This window comes from Argopecten irradians, chromosome 8 (assembly GCF_041381155.1).
Source record: "Argopecten irradians isolate NY chromosome 8, Ai_NY, whole genome shotgun sequence".
Taxonomy (NCBI): domain Eukaryota; kingdom Metazoa; phylum Mollusca; class Bivalvia; order Pectinida; family Pectinidae; genus Argopecten; species Argopecten irradians.
The window spans coordinates 40813752-40835260 of record NC_091141.1 but is presented as its reverse complement, the minus strand read 5'-3'; the positions used below and the strand labels follow the sequence as shown (position 1 = coordinate 40835260).

Sequence of the window (21509 nt, the reverse complement as noted above, 5' to 3'; positions counted from 1 at the left end):
TTATTTTTGAAATGAAGGGGGAATAACTCCATCATACATCATACCCTTAAAGTGTGCAAATAGACCAGAGTCGAATTTGATCTGCCCGCTTCTACTTCTAGAACATAAATTTGAAATAAAACTCAATTTTCAGCTCTTCTGCCTCTGGAAGCCCATCTGTCTATGAGATGGATTTTTGTTTCGAAAACGTAGTGGACTTTTTAAAGGATGATATTATCAAGAAATTTTAATGAAAATATCTACCAGACCGAAGGACTCTATTATCAATTTATATCCATGGATGAATTTCCATATTTATTACGACTTTCATGTCATTTACAATTGTAGGTTCCCCTAAATTACAACTTGAGTGATGAGGTGGGGTAGATATTTTGCCAAAAATTGTCTCCTCAGTGGTTAGACTTCTATACATATATATAGTGTAGACCAAATTTTTTTCGCACCTTATTCATTTTCAAGAATTTCACGATCAGGGTAAATTCGCAAAATTTTATCTCTGTGAATTGATAAATTGAGCAATTTTTGCACAATTAAATTCAAAGATATCTTCATTCATTTTTAAATCACTTCAATCATCTAGAAACATTTTTAAATGGGAGCCAAGAAATTAAGTATGTAGCTGCGAAAGAAAATTGGCTTACAGTAAACAAGATCTCTTTGGAACTCTTTGGTGTCAATTTGACTTGACGGTTATAATTAGCACCAATTAAAGACGAGAAATGCCAGTAAACAATAAAGTATTTTATTTTGTATTGACAATGAAGTATAATGGGTATAGTACAAAACTATGAACAGATAATATGATTGAGGCACAAATTGTGTCCATTTAACAGTCGAATGCTTTATATACCTCTACTGAAGAATACACATGTTTGTATCCATGGCAACACAACAGAATTTGCCCCGGATTCCTGTATGATAATTTATATTTTCTCTGTGGAATAATAAAACCTGTCAAATGGTTTTCTCCTTTTCTGATTTTTTAAACACAAAAGATACAAATTACATAATTAACAAAATGTTATATATTATAATACATTATATACTTAAGATATAATGTGTACTCCAAATAAGAACAATCTCGATTAATAGTTTAAAATTAGTTTCTGATTGGCAATACAAGATTTCTGATTAGTCCTTTAAATATACAATGTATTCCAATTAGTCCTTTAAATATACAATGTATTCCAATTCACATGTGTTCTTTACCGGTTAATGAAGGATCGCCAGCTGTCAATCAAACCATCTGGGTACGGCACGTGACTTTGCATTTTTGATTGTGTATGCTACATTTACTATGACATTGAATAGGTACACATCAAGTTTGGGAGCACTAAGCATGGCTACATACCGCCTGGCAATCGGTCAATATCAGAATCAATATCAGATTTATCAATACAAATGAATCTTTCTATTTAATTTTTCTATAAAAATTGAGGATGTATCAGTAATTTTAATATGTATGTTGTATCAAGACTCCACAATTAATCTGTAACTGTGTTTTTATGTTCTGACAAGACAACATACGTTACCATAGTAACCATATACAATTGTGAATATTGAGCACCATGTAACAAAGAGATACTTATATCACAATGTTTAAAACCCTTAAAATGTAGTAAAATAATCAAATCATTAAAATTCAAGTTTGGCTTGTGTTAACTGAACTCCTGATGGGTCGACATTGTTAAGAATCTCTTTTGTGATTTATGTATCTTCAGTAAATTACAAACAAACTGATTGAAAAGAATGATAAATGAAAGACAAGCAATTAATTAATAAATACTAGAAGCACTGATTAACATATCTAAAAGAAGATGAGTATCATAATCAGATTCTGTTCTGAAGGTTTTTTCATCATGTTGATTCACCAATCAGTATTATTAAGTAATTAGATCACTTTGAACAGGAAAAAATACATATAGTGTACCCTGTATGTTGTCATTTGCCTTGAAGCACTTACTGCCAAATATCAATATTCTTCAAAATATCAAATAAATGTTGCTTTTAGGTACAGTATCTACTCATTAGAAAGTTATCTCCCCTTACCTTTCCATTGGCATAACCATGCATAAATGATAATTTCATGGGTTAGCCTGATGTCAAATCCAAACAAAACAACATTAATAGCATCAATAATTTTAATTAATCAAGTATCTGTATTAGCCCAGCTCTCCTTTCATATTTCACTGTCAAAATGATATAACTTCACCTAAATCTCACTGAGCCATTGATTTCCAATTTACAATATAGGTACCAACATATTTTCTTTTAATTTGAAATAATCATTTCCGAATTTATTTACAATACCAATATATTTCCAAACCTACAGAGCTTAATCTAAATTTTTCGCATTCTTTCACTCCTTTCCAATTTTTGTCTGATATACAGTGTATGAGTCCACACTTTGTTTGAAACCTTCATTAATGTTTCGAAAGTTGAAGATTTCAAAACAAAATGGCGAAAAATGTTTCCTATGCCAGCCATTGATACGGGTCGGAGATCACAAGAAAGTTTGTAGATTTTTTATGATGAAGTTAGATATAGAATTTAAACAATATTTAATGGTTTTTTTTTTGTAGTTTTCAAATTGCTATTATTAGTTTTTTAAACTTAGGATTAAAAAAAAAAAAAAATTCAAATCGAAACTATATAATTCATGTTTTTTTTTTTTTTTTTAACTTTTTAGAATTTTCTTTATATTACTAAAATTAGTGGTGTAATACTACAGATACACAAGATTGAATTAATGAAAGATGTTACAATTACAATTCATACACTACAAATCAGTCAGCTAAATGTAAAATTTTCAAATGGAATTGGAAACTTCTATGAGACAGATCATTAAAAATAAAAGCATTGTAAAGTACACGGAATAACAAAACAACAAACATATACAAACACTGAATTTTAGCCCAACTTTTGTAACTGTTATTTTCCTGTTACAAATGTATTAGGAAATACAAATAATTTGCTGCTTGAAGCTTTTAAATTGGAATATTACACAAAACATATTTGGTATGAGGATCATGTTTAGATTTATTTTTGGGTTCTTCTATTAGATTTCCGACTCTGTGATTCCAAATTGAATAGCTATACATGTATGTATTACATGTAAAATACTGCTTAATATGAAAAAAAAAAAAAAAAAAAAAAAAAAAAAAAAATTGATGATTTTCTCATTTCCACAATTAACTTCAATAAAGTATTGTTCCACAATAATCTTTTGAAGGTGCCCCTAATCTGGATTCCTGATGGTATTTGCTTGAATAGACTTTAAATGCAATTATATCATACAGAATTAAATGACATATGTACAGTTGTACAGATTACTTTACACAATGTAGATGCATCTATCTATGACGTAATGGAAACAATGACAATGAAGTAAATTAAGATTCAGTCCTTCAGAGAATCAACACTTTATGGCAAGACATATCTCTATAACAAACAAGCAAATAAAAATTGCTGCAATTCTACTGTCTATTATTTAGATTACCAATGTACACCAACTTATTTTCGAGGCGACTTAATCTCGCAATTTACAGGTAAACCACTCTATTACATGTAGTTTAATATTTTTTAGGTTGATTTATTTTGCGAAATTCAATTGACTGCAAAGTATACACAAATAAATCGCACACAAAAATAAGTTGTTTTTACAATAAACTTTGCCTTTGGATGTGTGATGTATGACTAGAATATTGGTGGGTTTTTCCATGGGGTTAAAATGATAAATTACGAAAAAATCTGTCGCACGATTAGAAAATATATTTTTTGATATGGTTGGTATTTTTCTTTCTTATAATTTATATAAGAAACCTAAAATAATAATATTTGAATTAAACCATGCTTTGTTATGAAGAGTTGAATCTGCTTCGTAATATTTTTTGCTTCAAAACGTTTTTTAAAATGACTTATTTTTTAAAGTATTTTGTATTATTTTATGTTATTTGCATTTTGATTTACATCCACAAGGCAATCATTCTATCTGTACAGTTCAGAGTATAAATATAACTGTCATTACATTGAAAACATTGCATTTTGACAGTCTCCAGAATTATATATATAGAAAAGAACATTAAAATATACAAGTTTGGGTAAGCATAATGAAAGCACTTTCAATCATCGGATGTTTGTAGAATTGAAGGAAACAAGTTTATTTATACTGGTAGTCAAGTTACCTTCAGTCCAACAAAATCTACAGAGATTATTTCATTTACAAAAATAACTTGGACCAGCAAGAACGGGTATAAACGATTATAACAAATCATAACAACAAATAAGGAATGGCGGCCATCATGGATGCTAAAATTAATGATGAGAAATGAGAAATATAAGCAGGTAGAAACAATTGTCAAGCAGGCAGTGCTAATAAAATATTCAACCTAAAAATTACAAAAAAAAGAAGACAATTTTATAAAATTCTTGCATAAGATTGTGAAAACTTAACATGGTCAAAATTCAAAACCCTATCGACTTGCAAAACACGTTTTGAAGTTGAAGTCATTTTTTTTTTTATATATATAGTGACCTTTATTTAATTGTTCCTCAATCTTTGTTTTGAAATACAAAGTTTAATTATGACAAAAGAAAATAGTCCTTACTACAACCAATTATGCATCAGATAAATGAACATATTGACATAACATGAAGTTTGATGCAGAATTTTTTCTTGTAAACAAAATTGTGATAAGTACAGTTGTTCTTATATTTCAAACTATCACGTAATATTGGATTAATGTATTACAACATCTTTTGAAATAGGAATTTGAAAATAAAAAATTTCCTAAAATGTTCTTAAAATTAATTCTGAAATAGATGGAATAGAAAGAGAAGCTTCTAGCATCTTTTTTTTTTATTTATAGTTTTTAATTCTAAGTAACCAATTTTAGGATTTGGTTTTGAAAATTTTTCAAAAATTTATCAATGACTTTGATTAATTTAATTAACATGGTAATATACGATATCAAGTCAAAGGTAACAAACCAATGATTTGACAGCTAACAATCTAACAAAAATAATCGCAATCCGTAATTAGCAACTGGCCTATCACCAGTAACAACATATCATGATAACAATATCATAATCAGAATAGTCAGTAAATTGCATCATATACATTTCATAGATATTCTGTATTCGCATATCATAGAGTTATCTGCCCTTGTGGGTAGGTACTGATTGTTACGTCATGCATTTATGGGTGCAAAATCACATTTTCCGGGGAAAATGACGGAATTTGTGCTCACAATATCATGACGTCACCATCAATACCAAAGGGAAAGGGAGATAACTCAACAATATATAAAGACAGAACATCTAATGTAAGTCTTTTCAGGTTGAAAAGACAGTGATCTATCTGTGTTTCAACAGCAATGTTTTTTTAACACCTTTGAAACAAAAAGGAAAAAAAAAGATAAATGTATTTAGGCTTCAGATGAATATATATGTAAATGAACTTTGATCATTTTAACCACATTTGCCTGATGATGATGACGATGATGAGTAGTTAATCCCTGCGCTAAGTCTATGATGGAGTCAGTCTGCTGTGGGAACTCCTGCTGATCTCTGTCTCCCGGTCTTTACTCAGGGGTGTTGATGCGTTTGAAGCATAGGGAGAGTCAGTATTATCAGATTTATGTACCCTATCTTTTAAAATTTCTTCTCTGTTTCCTTGACGTCCACTAGTGACACATCCTTTCTGTCATTTCTCGCTGTAAATATAAAATAAATCACAGTATAACCACTCGAAGACAACTTCATTTCAATGTATACAGCAAGGTCATAGGGGTCAAGTGGGCTAAACTCTCAGAATGACTTCTTGTCAATAACACAGACGCCTAGAGACCTGATATGGGGTCTGCGGCATACATGGAAGAAGGGCTTCAAAGTTGTTTTTTTTAAATGAATGACCTTGGCCTTCATTTAAATTTCTTTGGTTAAGACATGAGGAAATCTCTTCATTCACTATCTTTGGCCTATTATATTCCAAAAGGTACCATTTGGCCATGACCCCTTGTTAATAACTGTGGCCCATACACCTATGGGTAAACTAGGGCCATTTTCATAGATACAGTTTGACTGGTTATGCCTAGTTTTTTTTTTTTTTTTTAAATTAATGACAGACCTGGTCATGAATTTATATTACCATATTTTCAGATGAGACTTTACAAAGCCGGCCGTCACCCTTAAGTTATGAGCCCTTATCAAAATCTGCAAGTTTGTAAGAATTGATACTTGAATTAATCAGTTTAATTTACAAACTTTCCAACCGTCTAAATGATAATGGCCAAGTATTCTGATGATGTGGCTCTTTGAGAATCCAGAGTCTAACTTGGTGATCATTATACAAAGATTACGTCCGTACCAAATCTAACACAAACACTACGGATAACTTACTAAGGGTTCTAGCTCCTTTTTTTCCACCAGTTCAAACTCCCTGATGAAGTAGTAGAAGTGTTTGTAGCATGTGTTGACGTGGGCCTCCTGTAATACAAGACAACACAGTTAATATTCAGTTGACATTAACTCATGATCTCCCCCATCAATCAACTTGTTGTCTTCCATTTTCCTGGTCAGGATTTCTGAGTCATTTCCTATGGTGTGAATTTTTTTTTCAGAGACTAATTGCTACATATTTTGGCAACACTGAATTATTATTTCATTGGTATGAGCCAGGTATACTATATAATGGTTTATAATCATAATCCAAAATCAAAGAAGACATTTTGACACATTATATACAATCAAGTTGTATAAATATAAACCAGTATATTTTATATTCTAAGTCAAGGCAAGTTTTTTTTCTTAAATTGAGGTCACATAAAATAATGTCTCATCTAGATCTGGACTAACATAATATATTATCAAGTATAAAGTACCAGGCTGAAAGCATTATGTTTATAAGAGATAGGCAAGACTTTAATTAAATTTGGTCAAGGTGACCTAGTTTTGGTAGTGTGGCCTAGTTTTTGTGAAGTGACCTAGTTTCGGTATGCAACACATTTTCGCAACTACAATGATCCATAAGTACAAGTTCAAATGCCACACAATACAGGAGGTGATTTTTTAGTCCCCCACATTAATACGTTCCTGGTAGGGACCTGAAATATTTGAGAAAGAACTTACCGCCTCTAGAGCCAGAAGTTTTTCAAAATGGTGAATATAGACATGAACGAAAACTCGGAACAATCGAGTCAGGATCTTCTTTACTGTGGGGATGAAGTTCTTAGGAAATGGTACACCTAAAAAAAATAAGTTTTATTATTGTTAGGCTTAATTACTGAACTCATTCAACCCTGGCATTCCAAAATGGACTGGTCAAGTCTTTGATTTAGGAGAGCGTAAATGTGTCTTCAGGGGTAAATAATTAGTGAATCACCAAAATAATATGCATTTAATATCATTTGAGGTCGCAGCACTGGCTCCCCAAAGCAGCTTTTAAACAAAGAAGATCCCAGAGGGATCTTGGTACCCACCAAATGAACCTTTCATCTTTTACCTGCTTTTACTTTCAATCACTTTGGTACTTTCTAAGTAATAGCGGTATCAAAATCTGACCTATAGGTCCCAAAATATAATACATTGTATGCACATCTAGCTATATATAGGGTCCTAGGGGAACCTTTATTCATGACATTTGAGAAGGATGAATATCCTTTTTCACCATAAGATGTAATTCCTACTTCCATGAAAATCTTATCAATTGATTAAAGTTAACCTTTGAATAGTTAATATGTTTGATTACAATAGATCTTTGGCCGATATTAAAGAAATATTATCTGAACTTAAAATGTACTGACATTTTTGTTCATCACTTTTCATGTATCCCGCTGTATATATTTTGAACATAAAATGTTTTAGAAGAAGATAAATGAGAAAGGACATTTGCAGTGACACTAAATAATAAGTGAAGAAGCTAGCTGGAGGGTTCCGTTTGATATTAATTGCATTATTTCAAACAATGACAAATGTACAGTAAACTTTATATAAATATCATTACTTCATGTAAATTATCTGACAATGGTCGCAATCCTATTAAGATAAATAGTCGTGGGTCAAGGGTCAAGGTGTTCCAAGGTAACGGACAACTATTAACATTAATGAGCGAAAACAGAATGACACTGCCCAATGACATACAATAAAATAAAATCAAATACAAGATAAAATGCTTTTATAACAAGAGATCCCTAAGGAATCTTAGCACCCAACATTAAATGATCTATATATACATTAAAGGAAAAAAAGGATCTCTTTTCTCTGGTTTTTCCTTCTTTAAAATTTGCTTCTTCGAGATATTTGCTAGTTCAGATACATCCCAAGTGGAAAGACATATAGCTAATTAGCCTAATTAGGATGATACCTAATTAAACCAAGTGAAAATCATGAAATTTCTGACTATGGCTACATAATTTTGGTAACATCATTAAGTTTAAAAACAATATTTCTTAAATCATTGGGTTTACCAACTTTCACAAGGAATATGCTTTCATTGGTTATCTTTCCATGTTGTTTTTACCAACTTCCACAGGAAATATGCTTTCATCGTTTATCTGTTCCATGTTGTACTTACCAACTTTCACGGGGAATATGCTTTCATCATTTATCTGTTCCTCGACCCATTCCATGAGGTTAGAGATGTACTTTGGAGCGGGAAGAGCTGTAGGCTTTTTGTAGTGAATACCATCGCACCAGTAATAATCATACCTGGAATTCAGTTATAGAATACATTTTTAGAGCTTACTTAGTAAAGAAGATTTTCTGAAAGGACAAATCAATCTGTAGAAATCTTTTTCGAAAGGTGGTAGGTAAAATTTTGGCCAATGATAACAATCATACCTGAAATTAAATTAAAGTTTTTCAAAAGCCCGAGTTTAAAGAAGATTTTCTGAAAAGGCAAATCACTTTATAGAATTTTTTTTCAAAAAGATAAAATTGAGGTCAATGATTTCAGTCTAAATATATAATAGATGTGATAGTATTATTGTATTTACGCATACATGGTTATAATATCTATATTTCTGGTGCATTTAAATTTGGAGGAGTGTCAATGCAATTTGGGCACTCTGGTGGCCATGACCAACAAGCAATATTTTTTGTTTACAGATACTCGGGGTTTAGGTCATCATGATATGACATATGATTAAGGTCAGGTCAGAGTCCCTTGTAAGTTATGGGGGGTTAAACAGGAGAAGCAGTTTTCTGTTTTGGAACCAAATGATATTTTTAATGATTTTTCATTAATAATAATGCATTTATATGTTGAAAATCAAACATTTTGGAAAATATAACTTATTACTACTATATTATGTTACCAACAAAATTTGAAGCTCAATTGGATGTTCTCATTTGGACGTTTGAAATATGTCACTGACATTGGATATTAAAAAGATGCTGTCAACGTAGAATTCTTTTTTGTTGCATTTTGGGAATTAACACAGTTTCCTGCAAAATCTGGATCACATTATTAAAGCAGTTCCACAGCTGTTCCAACAGTGCGTAGTGTTGAATAAATAAAAAATATTTCATTTGCTTTTCACTGTATTATGATGAAAAATGTAAATATTATAAATAATTGTCATTTTTGTGTTGTTCTGGTGCCTGAACAACATTTTTGACAGATATTACAACATGCATGTGACACACTCCATTGAAAAAAACTTGTCAAAAATGCAGTTCATATACCAGTATACAGCGAAAAAAGCAATTAATTCTTGAGTACTTAATCCATCATGTCAGAATGTCTAGTTTGTGTAATTATATATATATTTACTAGTCTAAATTCAGGAGGATTAAGACTGAGTTTTAAGTAGATCATAAGTAATTAAAAAGATGATCTACGATGTCATGTAATGTGTTGTCTGTCTCTTTACATCACTTGAACATAGGATTAATATGATAATTATGTAAAGAAAAAAAAAAGAAATTCTTTTCCACTAGAATGTGTTATCATAGTTATAACATAAATCAAGGTAGATTTGTGTCATGTGTTTTTGAAGACTAATTGCATAGCGATTGATTATTAAGCATATTGCAATTGGTGCATTTTAGATTACCCTATACAATCTAATAAGTGCTCCCCCTCTACCCCTCCCACTTTTTGAGGAGACCTCAAATATACTTACTTTGACTGAAACTATCAAAACCATAAAGATTTCTCTATTTGATTTCTTTTGTAAATTGATTAATGGCTTACTCAGTGCAATCATTTTGTGAAATGTCAGCTCAATGTCAAATGTCAATTTTTTAACCGCCATGGGCATTTATTGCATCAAATAAGGAATTTAACTAGAAATATGTCTGTTAGACATTAAGTGCTTGCTAACTACTTCCTAACGTTAATTTCCAGTATGAAATCATCCAGGTCAGGTGTACGTAGCACTTCCGCTCATTTTCCTTTGGACTATTGCAAGGAGATGGTTTACGTCCTTGATGTATTGTAATATATACTTTGCTTTACTTCATCAGAACTTTAAATGTGAAATTACTTTGAACTTCGTTAGTTGTATTCTTTGTTACATAGAAGACATACTTAGTGAGTTTATTATCATATTGATATTGATACAATTGACTTGTTTCGCTGTTCGAAATAGTCGTATGCTAGAACACTGTACATGTCCAATCTCTGAGCACGTGGTGAATTACCTGTATGTGTCATATACTTTAACACCTTTCTGGGGTATATCAGATCTAGAGACCGATATTTCATAACATTTTTCATTCTGTTTCTCATACATAAGGCTGGGTAATTTTATAAATGTTTATCAGAACTGGAGCAAATGCGGTCTGTGATCACAGGGTTTATAAAGCAATAGTGCAACGTACACCTAGGACCTAGGATGCTGTGAAATAAATTAACTATAATCTGCTAAGTAATGCTGTAGGACCTAAATGTCTTTGTCCAGTACTAAAAGTAATCCTTCCTCTCTTTCTTTAATTGAATAAACCTGATTTGCATTGTATTATTCCAGAAATTTCCAAAGTTGATCAGATGCTTAGAATATCAGGACTAATGGAAGAGTTTGTATGATACTCCGCTTGAAGTTTACGCAAAATGAATGTGTTTAGCACTGTGTAATGTCACTGTTGTTAATCTATAGTAGAGCATCGCTGACAGGTATATCTTTGTATATGTTTTTGAAAGGTTGGTGTTACTAAATCACAGCGGGTTCGCGAAAATTTAAAACCGCTCAAAATTAATTTTCTTCTTTTTGGCTCAAATTACAAAAAAATTGATACATGAAAATGAACTGGCTATATATGGATTATGACTTACTTTGGTCCCCCAGACATTGTTGGACACGTCTGCTCCGTACAGTATTCACATAACGTCCCATACAACATGTTGATTCTGTTGAAGAAGTCCACCACTACAAAAACAAGATAGATTTCAAAATTAAATCTTTTTGTAATGCAGTTACTAAACAGAAAAAGAATTAAAAATGTTTTTCAAAATGGTGACTTTAATTTGATATCCATCTAAGATTTCGGACAGACCGTGCAAAGTTTAATGGGTGTGTAAAAAATCATACTTCTTTGGCTGCCTATGCCAAATTTTCAGCACCAGTAGTACTTTACAATACACATATGTATATATATGTTAAACTGTTTATCAAAGAAGAATCAACATGGATCATTATCAAGATCAAATAGGAAAACAACATTATTTGAAAAGAGGGTAACTATACCAAATTAAGCATGAACATCACACTGTATCTAAAATTCGCTGATTTTGGTAAATAAAACGAAATCCATTCCGCAAAGAATGATAAGATCGATTTCACAGTAAATCCAATTTGGGAAAGATCATACATGGTATATATTTAAGTGTATATATCAACAATATTGATAAAATCCTGAAAGGCAGCAATAATTAAAAGTTTCATCAAGAAAGGCAGAGACATATTGTGTTTTGCACTTGGTAATTAACAACAAATTAATATGGCAGTAATTTTGATGTTAATTGATAACCCCCTCTCAAGATAAAGTTTAACTTAATTTTATTTTCTGTAAATGTATATCTAACTGACCGAATATTTGAATAATAAATTTGTTGAAAATGAAATCCCTGATTTTTATCACAAAATTTTATCCTAAAATCCAGCACTATAGTGTATGCTCGAACCTACCATATTTTTAAAAGTAATTTTTGAAAGAATATGGGAGTGTAGGGGTTAGTCCTGGGCAAGGGGTATATTTTTTGTTTTAATTTGATGTTAATTAAATACATTTTGACAGTGTTTAAGATATATGGCTTCCATTTAATTATAATCATGTTTATTAATTGGTAAGATTTCTGGTGAAAAATTGTACATTTGACTTGAGAAGCAGCCAGAAATAAAATATTTCCTATGTGCGAGAAACATGACTGAAATACGCAAGTATATATTAATCCTGTCAAATCTGCCATATAGATGTAATAATTCAAGTTTCAGTGGAAACAATTTTAATATCTAAACTAATTATAAGCTATTTCGTAAATTGTCTAAAGTGGGGATAATTCTGGTTGTATTCTTAACTGAAACTGAAATAAGTAATATCCAGTTAAATTAATAAGTAGCAATATATAAAATGATAGCTAAAGTGCAACTTACTATATCAAAAACCTCTGTATAAAGACCACTTGGTTTATTTCAACACAATTTGACCTGTGTATAAAGACCACCTGTCTATAAAGACCACTTTTTTTATAACAGAGATGTAATTGTAAAATCTTAACTAGGACTGAAATTTTCTTTTTGTGGAAGCTATATATGGAAATAAATGTTACACTGCAGTAGGTAGACTATTTAATTTCTGAAAGTCAAAAAGGCTAAAATCAGCAAAGCTGAAGAGTGATGATTTTCCTTTTATACACAGATTTGAATACTGCAGTATTGTACATATATATCTAATTAATGAACCGTGTATGAACAACTTTGTACAATGGTTTATAAACCGCGAGTCCTAAACTCATCCTTTTCCTTTTGAGGGATATATAGATTCTGTTGAACCAGCTGTCTATTTCTCAAGGTGATCAAATCTTAATGCAATGAGATGGATTAAATTATAAATCCTAAGAGATGGATTAAATTATAAATCCTAAGTTCCACCGCTTTCTTATATAAAAGAACTTGAAAACATATAGGAGCCACATTCTCATTGGCCAATCAAATTAATTCATTACTGCCTCCAAATTCTGAATTCTTTGAGGGGAACGAAATATTTGCCAGCATCATTTTTGTGTACCTGGTATGTAGTAAAATTTCACAGTTGGGATTCCAGTGAACTGTGATATTTCAGTGGTAGGCCTATATGCAGTTTCATGCATGCAGTGTTAAACTTTCCCAGTTTTCCATGTATGTGTACATTTTATGCAAACTAGAGATCCATGCAATATCAGTATTCTGGCATGGGCCAGGGTTTACGTTTACGCCAGCCCCATATACTCTTAACTTTAAGCATAGAAAATCAAAAGGACCCCACTTTTTTCTGGACCTAAATTCCAATTACATTATGGGACCCCATTTCATCTGAGCAGGGCCCTATTTATGGTAAAACCAGCACATTCCCTTTGGGCTTTTAATTCAGTTATTGAGAAGAAGTTATTTGAACAAAAGTTTACACTTCAGACATCGATACAAAGGGAATCCCTTTTCAACACTTTGTGAATATGAGTAATCAATATATATATCATAATTTATATAATCAATAATCTGTTGTATTCTGTATTTGCATATTACACAGCTATCTGCCCTTGATTGTGACGTCATGTGTTTGTGAGCGTATAAACGTCATACTTTTTGGAAAAAATGACTTTAATTGTACCCACACAAATAATGATGTCACAATATGGATACCTACACACAAGGGAGCTAACTCTGTGATATGCAAAGACAGAAATAATCAATTGACATCAAAAGTTTACCGTGGACAGCTATCCAATCACATCTGTCCTCTCCCGGTGGAAGTTTCACCACCTCCTGGAGGTCTATTCCAGAATTTAGGGAAGCATTAGCTTTCTTGTGTAGTCGAAATTTGAGTGTTCCTTCCTCAAATAGCATACCCCGCTTCCGGGGGCGAAATGTCTGAAAGGAATTAAAAACCAGGTTACAATGCTGAACAAATTAAAGCTGTTCAAGATTTATATACTGTAAACAATTGTTGAATTTATTTTCGCTTACTTTGATGGTGACGTATATATACGTAGAATTCGCAAAATAAAATCAGCACAAAATTAAAAGCACAAATATGTTATTTATCCATAAATTGTGAAATTACAGCGCTGTGAAAATGTTGTTGGGCATGAAAATGCAAAATTAAGACGCTGCGAAGATCAGAATTTGATTCTGATTGCTCTTGTATTACATGGTCAGCTTACAGTATAAACTGTAACGTCGATTTGTAATCTTGAAGAGAGTGTACATCAGAGATTGAGAAACAAGTAAGCTCTCTTCCATTATTCGAAAAACAGAATATACAGTAATCCAGTGTCTTTCTTGACTCCTTTCCTTTATAATGCCATTAATTTGAGCTTACGTCGAAATTTATATCGGATTAATGTAATGTACTTCAGACGGTATAAGAAATTAAATAACATGACAAATGGGCTATGATGAAAATCTTGGCCAACATGCTTGTATTTCAGTTGTATACAATGTAATTATATCATAAATAAGAAATGATGATGACAGCCTGGCAAAGACATATAACCATTCAACCCAATAAGCGCCCCGTCCATATAAGGCTTATTGACCCTCAGTTCCCTGTTTTTGAGGCCTCCATTTCACTTACTTTACAGACTTAAGGTAGACCATGAAAACTGTGTAGGGCCAACTTTCTAATCTCAAATTGATTTCGTTTGTAAATCAACTAATAGGTTACTCTGTGGGATAATTTTGTAAAAAAATGATCCCATATTAGGGAGTACTTGGTCCTATTAATTGCCACTTTTTTCATTATATTGTTAACCACACTGGGCACCACCTTATAAGGTCAAATACATATTACGGTAATATAAATATCCCACAATCAAACTTGAGTTGGGCACAACGGAAAGGGATGAATTCGAATGGACATATGGACGACCATATACTATAATTGAAGAATTGCAGATCGAGTACCTGATCTATTGATCATGACTGCACATGTTGATGAGCACAATGACATAAAAAAATATTCAATATTCAGTCATAAAACGATGACATAATAATAAATGAAAAGGCAGTTAACTCTGTAATACGCATTGACAGAAATAACTTTCCTCTCATTTTAGTATAGTTGGTTAATAATATACATGTGTTTATTATATATATTATATATGCACTAACAAGGGTCAAAGAAGTAATTTATTTTCACTTTGCATTATAATAATATATCGTCTATAAATTTTTCGAGATAATGACCGAGGGAATTTGAATGGCTATCTATTTGTCTTATTTTATTTGTTATTTCAGAATTCTGATAAGATTATTAACTATAAATCATATTCACATTTTTCACATGTACATTCTTTATATACACATATATAACATATAATATAATTATAGATGATGCGCTGGTGAATATGATGTTATAAAAAGTACTAGTCGCATCCTAGCTTTACCGTCCCAATCTAACATGCAGATAGAGAAGTAGCTGTCTATATAGCTACAGGCTAGATTTTTCGGTGTATACTGTGTACACACATACACTTATATAGAAAGTGAAGGTACTTCCTTGTTAGCAATATAGACTTTAATCTCACACACAAAACGCTGTACACTGCGTAGAAGTAAATAGAGTATATTAGCAAAGTTAAAGTAAATATACAAAACTGATCACGTCACATTTATGTATACTGTTATGGAGTGTAAAACATCTTTTGTAATTAAATTAAGGTTCAGTATATCATATGTATATATACATGCATGTACATTTGTATGTTATCACTGTATCAAAGTAACGTAGTGTACATGCTAATCATAAGATTATATATTATCAAATGTCACCAATATCATGTGACAGGGCTTTTTAAAATCACTGCTATGGAATATTTTTTAAAGTAAATATCTATTTACATAAAAAGACAACTGATTATGACCAACATCAGGGGCATATTGAAACCGAACGTCATGTTTTAGTTCGAGTTCAAACATTAACAGCACTGTTATATCTTCGTCGGTAAAAATATATTTCCATCGATCATTGTAAATATATGTTAAATAACAAAACGGTTATAATAAGTAACGACGGTACGTAGTATGTAAGTTCCCGACAGTGATCATTTGTCCAACTTGTTGAAACCAGAAATGAAAACAAAGCTGACATCGACTGAAGAGTGAGGGTAATAAGTGATTATTAATAGAAATAAATTACATGTCTGCTCAAGAAATAGGTTAAGGTCTTTGGAAATAGTTCTCTAAATGTATATCAAAAGTCAAATTAAAGAATGATAACCTACTTTTTGTTTACTACCGAAAAAGTTTGCGAATGCACCAGCCATTTCCACCTTTTTCACGCGCATGCGTCATTTGGGAGCGTTCGTTAGGAAATATATTCAGACCCTGCAGGTGCGTTTGAGTGCGACCATATATTGCAAAGATTTTCAATAAATCCACATGAATGAATGCCAATATAACACAAAATATACACATCAAATAAACTTTAATGCTACATATCATCATTCTTTAATATATATTGTAATTAATTGAAATAGATTAATTTTCAAAACGCAGGTCGCAATACGTTCCGTTTTCCATGGTTTGAATCTTACCATCCATCTAGTTATAGTTGCTATTTTGGTTTAAATATACAGAAAAGATATCTCAGAATATAGCAATGAAGTATCGTCTGCAAATATTTTTGAACAAAAATACATACAGAATAAATAGTAATGGACTTAAAACTAATCCTTGCGGAACACAAGCATTTACATTTTTAAATGGAAAATCTATAGAACCACCACCGAAAAAGACAAGTCGGCTACAGTATTTTCTTCTAAATTTATCAATTCAAAGTTTTGATGAGCATGTTCATGATACTGTAGAACCATAAGATAGATTGGTACTGTAAACTCTGCCGTTTTTACGATCGGTTGTACTTCTGTTCTTATGTGCTTAGATTTTTTTAGATATACTCTTAAATAGTTACATGCAGGATAATAACTTTGATATGTTACATAAGTTTAACAATTTCCGGAGCACTATTTCGGAAAGAAAAATAATATTTTAACTTTATTATGAATTTATGTTACTAGTAGAACTGACTGGAAACCAGAATCATATTGGTACTTCATGTAATTCTTGTGTTTGCTAAGCTTTCGGTAGAGGAGATACGATGTAACATGACAAACAAACCACAATCTGTAAAAGTAAATTGCTGGGAAATGGCAGAACAAGTACCACAACTAAAGTTTAGTGTCGAAAGCAACATTTTCCCCTAGTTGTTTTTAGCGGTCAGACTACATTTTCAAACAAATGGTCACTTCACATTCCGAATAATTCCGAGCCCCCTGATAAACTATCACTGTACATGTATAAATGTCCAATCAAATTAACTCAGGTGGAATCCCCACTTCAGGACGAACAGACAGACACTGACACACAGGACCAGACAGAAATATGGAGACAAATACTGGTCTAAACAAGCTATAGAGCAAAAGCAATTGCTCTAAAAAGTTAACTTCATCCATAATTTTTGACGAACAATGAAGATGGCATGTCGAGATCAATCCCTTCAACTCGGTTACTGCCTTCCCTTACCCTGCTTGGAAAGTATGAACGTAGTTGACAGAGTTGCTACACGAGATCTGGAATCAATAATCAATTTCTTGTAGAAATATCACAAACATAATATAAATGCACTCAACCGTTTGAGTCTGACTCTTGATCTGGAAGAAGAAGGTGGGATCAGACGTATTCTCATTAACTGCTAGTATTTGTCATCTTAAGTTTATTTTGTGAGTTAAAAAAGTAACGAGAATTTCATTCATTCCATATCTAACAAGAAACTCAAAGTATGAGTTATTAGAAAATAAGCAATGTGTAAGTAACTTTCTCTTTGCCAGAAAATAAAATAGATGTGTGACGAAAATTATTGCACCTCTTTCGAGTTTGTCTCTTTGCACACGAGCTAAAACATTTTTCATGGGACCAATATATTTTCGTATCACCTTCGTTAAATGTGGATGTAGAATTGGAATAGTTCATGATGACATTTAAAGATGCTCCACTGCCGACAGAGCATAAACGATACTCATCGTTTGAACGATAACTGATATTTAATCGTGTATATATATGTCTAATTAACACATTAACACAAAAATATATATAAAATAGTTTATTTTGCTTTTAGTGCATGCACAATCCGTACTTAATTCCATATCGGACATAGTGCCATAGACTTTTTTTTTAATAATTCTGTCTTGAATGAAAATAAGAAGCTCAAACTTTTCAATGGTGATTATGGTGATGAAAGCAGATATATAAATACAGCATATAGTATACTATCATTGTTTCTGATGAGAGTAACTTTTGTAACTGAAGATAAATACGAATTCGTCTAAACCTGTTTCTGATAGAGAAAAAATACCATTCGTTAGCAGTGGAGTTCACATTAATGCATCTTTGATCAAAACAATTTTAAATTTCATCATAAATGATAAAGTAGTTTATTACAATTTTAGGGGTGAAATATAAGATTTTACAGTGAACATAAAAACAATATACTTCACTCCAGAGAAAATATCACTTTTGACCAAAATTTGATCAAAAGCGTGAATAACTATGTAAAATTCAAAATTCAATGGCGAATGGAAGCGAAAAAGCAAATGTAATAAATAGTTTCTTGATGAATACCAGTAATATTTCATCTCGTGAGGTGGAAACTTATTTTGATATTTTTCACTCGTGAAAAGTATCAAAGTTTTTACCTCACTCGATGAATTATAACTGGCATTCCATTAAAAAAGGAATACATGTATATTCTATTTACATATGTTAAATTATCAAACAGTGCCCCTTCAAAATTTTGATTGTGAAAGTAGTAAACGCGCAGACGACACAGCATCAATGTTGATTACAGGAAATTAAACACGTCTCAGGAAGAAAATTTGGGTTTGTACATTCACCATTTACATATAATGGTAATTTAAATAAATTATTTAGTTAATCTAGACTAATAGGATATTGTAAATTCCATACACCGCCTGCCAGTAGACGTCCTACAGACCTAGACTCCTTTTAACGTTACTCTCCTAGATAACCATGATATGAATTTGGAAGTCTAGATTGAAATATAGGTTCGAAATATCACTTTTTATAACGAATACTTAAAAACATTAGAATTTCAGAGTTTTTCAGTTCAAAATGTATCTTATTTCAAAAGACTACCCTGGTTGGAGTTTGAGCTGAAAGACCAATTTTTTTCTTTCTAGTGTTTGAACACTAAAAATCAACAGTTTTAGTAATGCATTGCAAAACTTTAACAAACTTCAGCACTGTGGTCTGTGTAAAACACACTGGAATGTCTCTATGATAAAAGTCGCTACAGTTTAAATGTACATCACATCCACATTATCGCTAATTTTTTCGAGCATTATTACCCTCCCCCCCCCTCCAAATTACCCTCCCCCCCCCCCCAAAAAAAAATCCCATATGCATCAATCATTCTTAACTAATTATTACGTCTACTATATTACCTATCTGTAGTTAGCGTAATAATTGGTTAATGCGTGTATTTTTCCGGCTTTTTATGCTTATATATTAAAACTTCCATCAAGGATATCAATAACTGTCTTAAACACAGCAAGCTCAGATAACTATATATATTGTACAACAATAGTGAGGTACTGACAGAAACATTTACTAGTAAATTAATACGCAGGTAATATATATTAGCGACATTTTGATATACAAATGTACATAATGACGTTTCACGTATCATTTGTCGTCTGCTCGTTTTATTTTTTTAAACAAATGATAATTCATAAATTATTAAATCGGTTTGCTTGTTATGATAATAATAATTAACGATGCATTTTATTTAATTTTGAGAATGTATGACGTAGCGCGCGATATTGGTGACGTCGTCTCAAAATACATATATGCTCTACTTAAAGCGTTGTGGTTTTCTTTTATTTTCATATACCTCATCGTATTATATATCACTGAAACGGTTTTTAATGTACTTTGATTTTATGGTAATAAAGTCGGAAAGCGAATCATAAAAACATTTTAATCGCGTTTAATTTCTCCAAAACACCAAGATAACGGCATGTAACGCGTAACATTTACCGGAGTGTTCGTTTCTAAAAATGATCTAAAATCGCACTAAACATACACAAAAATAAAAGAACATGATTCAAAGATGCGTTATTATATGTCAAATGACATTCATGATCTTTCAATGATGTTAGATAATGTGCGATGTTGTAAAACCGTCATTATTCGCCTTTGCCAAAATGTAACGCTTAACCCAGAGAAAACGATGCTCAATTTCATAGCAATATTGAGAGACAACTGTAAGTTATTTCAAGTATTTGAAATAATGTACGAAATGTGTTTTTATTGAATTTATCATACATATGATATAGCCCTATTATAAGGACGCTTTCACTTAAAACACAGAAAATAAAAAAATTCCGTCATTTGTCCACCCAGTGATTTTCTATTACTTTTTGAAAATCTAGCAATTTTAGTGACATTCATCAGCATATTAGGAAATATTGAATATCGATATAAAATCATATTCGCAATGTGTCCCTAACTGAAAATTTTATAACACTTTTTATTTTGATTCTGCGATCAATAATAAAAAATAACTGCGTATTTTAAAAATTCCGTAAATTGTCCACTTATATAACGACGTAAGACCAAACGTCATGACGACGCGTTACGTAACGTCAGTTTGAAACATGTCGAATTACATCTATAGGTCTTTTGGTTTGTTTATTTTTACGTCCTATTAACAGCCAGGGTCATGTAAGGACGTGCCAGGTTAGTTGGTGGAGGAAAGCCGGAGTACCCGGAGAAAAACCACCGACCAGCGGTCAGTACCTGGCAACTGCCCCACATGGGATTCGAACCCGCTTCCCAGAGGTGGAGGGCTTGTGGTAATATGCCACATGGGATCTATAGGTCTAGGCCTAGCTAAAACTGGGTTTCATAAAGACAATTACTTAACATTTGAATCCAGACTATTAGATTTGTAGAAGACATATGCGTTGTCATACAGGTACATGTTTCTTCTATTCACAATCATTTCACTTGTAAAGAGATCTAGAATATATACAAAATTGACTAGTGCGCGATGCATGCTGGAAAATGTCCTTGTGAGTGCATATCTGGTGCGACCTAACGGTGTAGTTTGCCATTGAATAAATAAACTCACTTAAATATTTATTCAATTTAACGTAAAAATTATTTTTGATTTTCCGAATGTAAGTGACCGTTGAGAAGAAGATAAACCTGAGAACCCGGACTTGAAAACTAGAAATGTGTTAAACTCTAAAGAAAGACTGGAACAAAAAGAGTATATTTTAGTGTCCAATG

The 21509-nt window shown here is 31.8% G+C and overlaps 1 protein-coding gene across 1 annotated transcript; it reads right to left on the bottom strand.

The window, feature by feature from the left end:
- Positions 1–728: 728 nt before the first annotated feature.
- On the bottom strand, positions 729–16507 carry LOC138330365 (MOB kinase activator 3B-like). Its single transcript, XM_069277943.1, has 7 exons — positions 16421–16507; positions 13907–14066; positions 11276–11369; positions 8573–8706; positions 7129–7244; positions 6400–6486; positions 729–5714 (listed from the first exon to the last, which is right to left on the bottom strand). Exons 1-7 carry the CDS (start codon positions 16481–16483, stop codon positions 5685–5687), a joined length of 684 nt encoding a protein of 227 aa, XP_069134044.1. The 5' UTR covers positions 16484–16507; the 3' UTR covers positions 729–5684.
- Positions 16508–21509: the final 5002 nt, after the last annotated feature.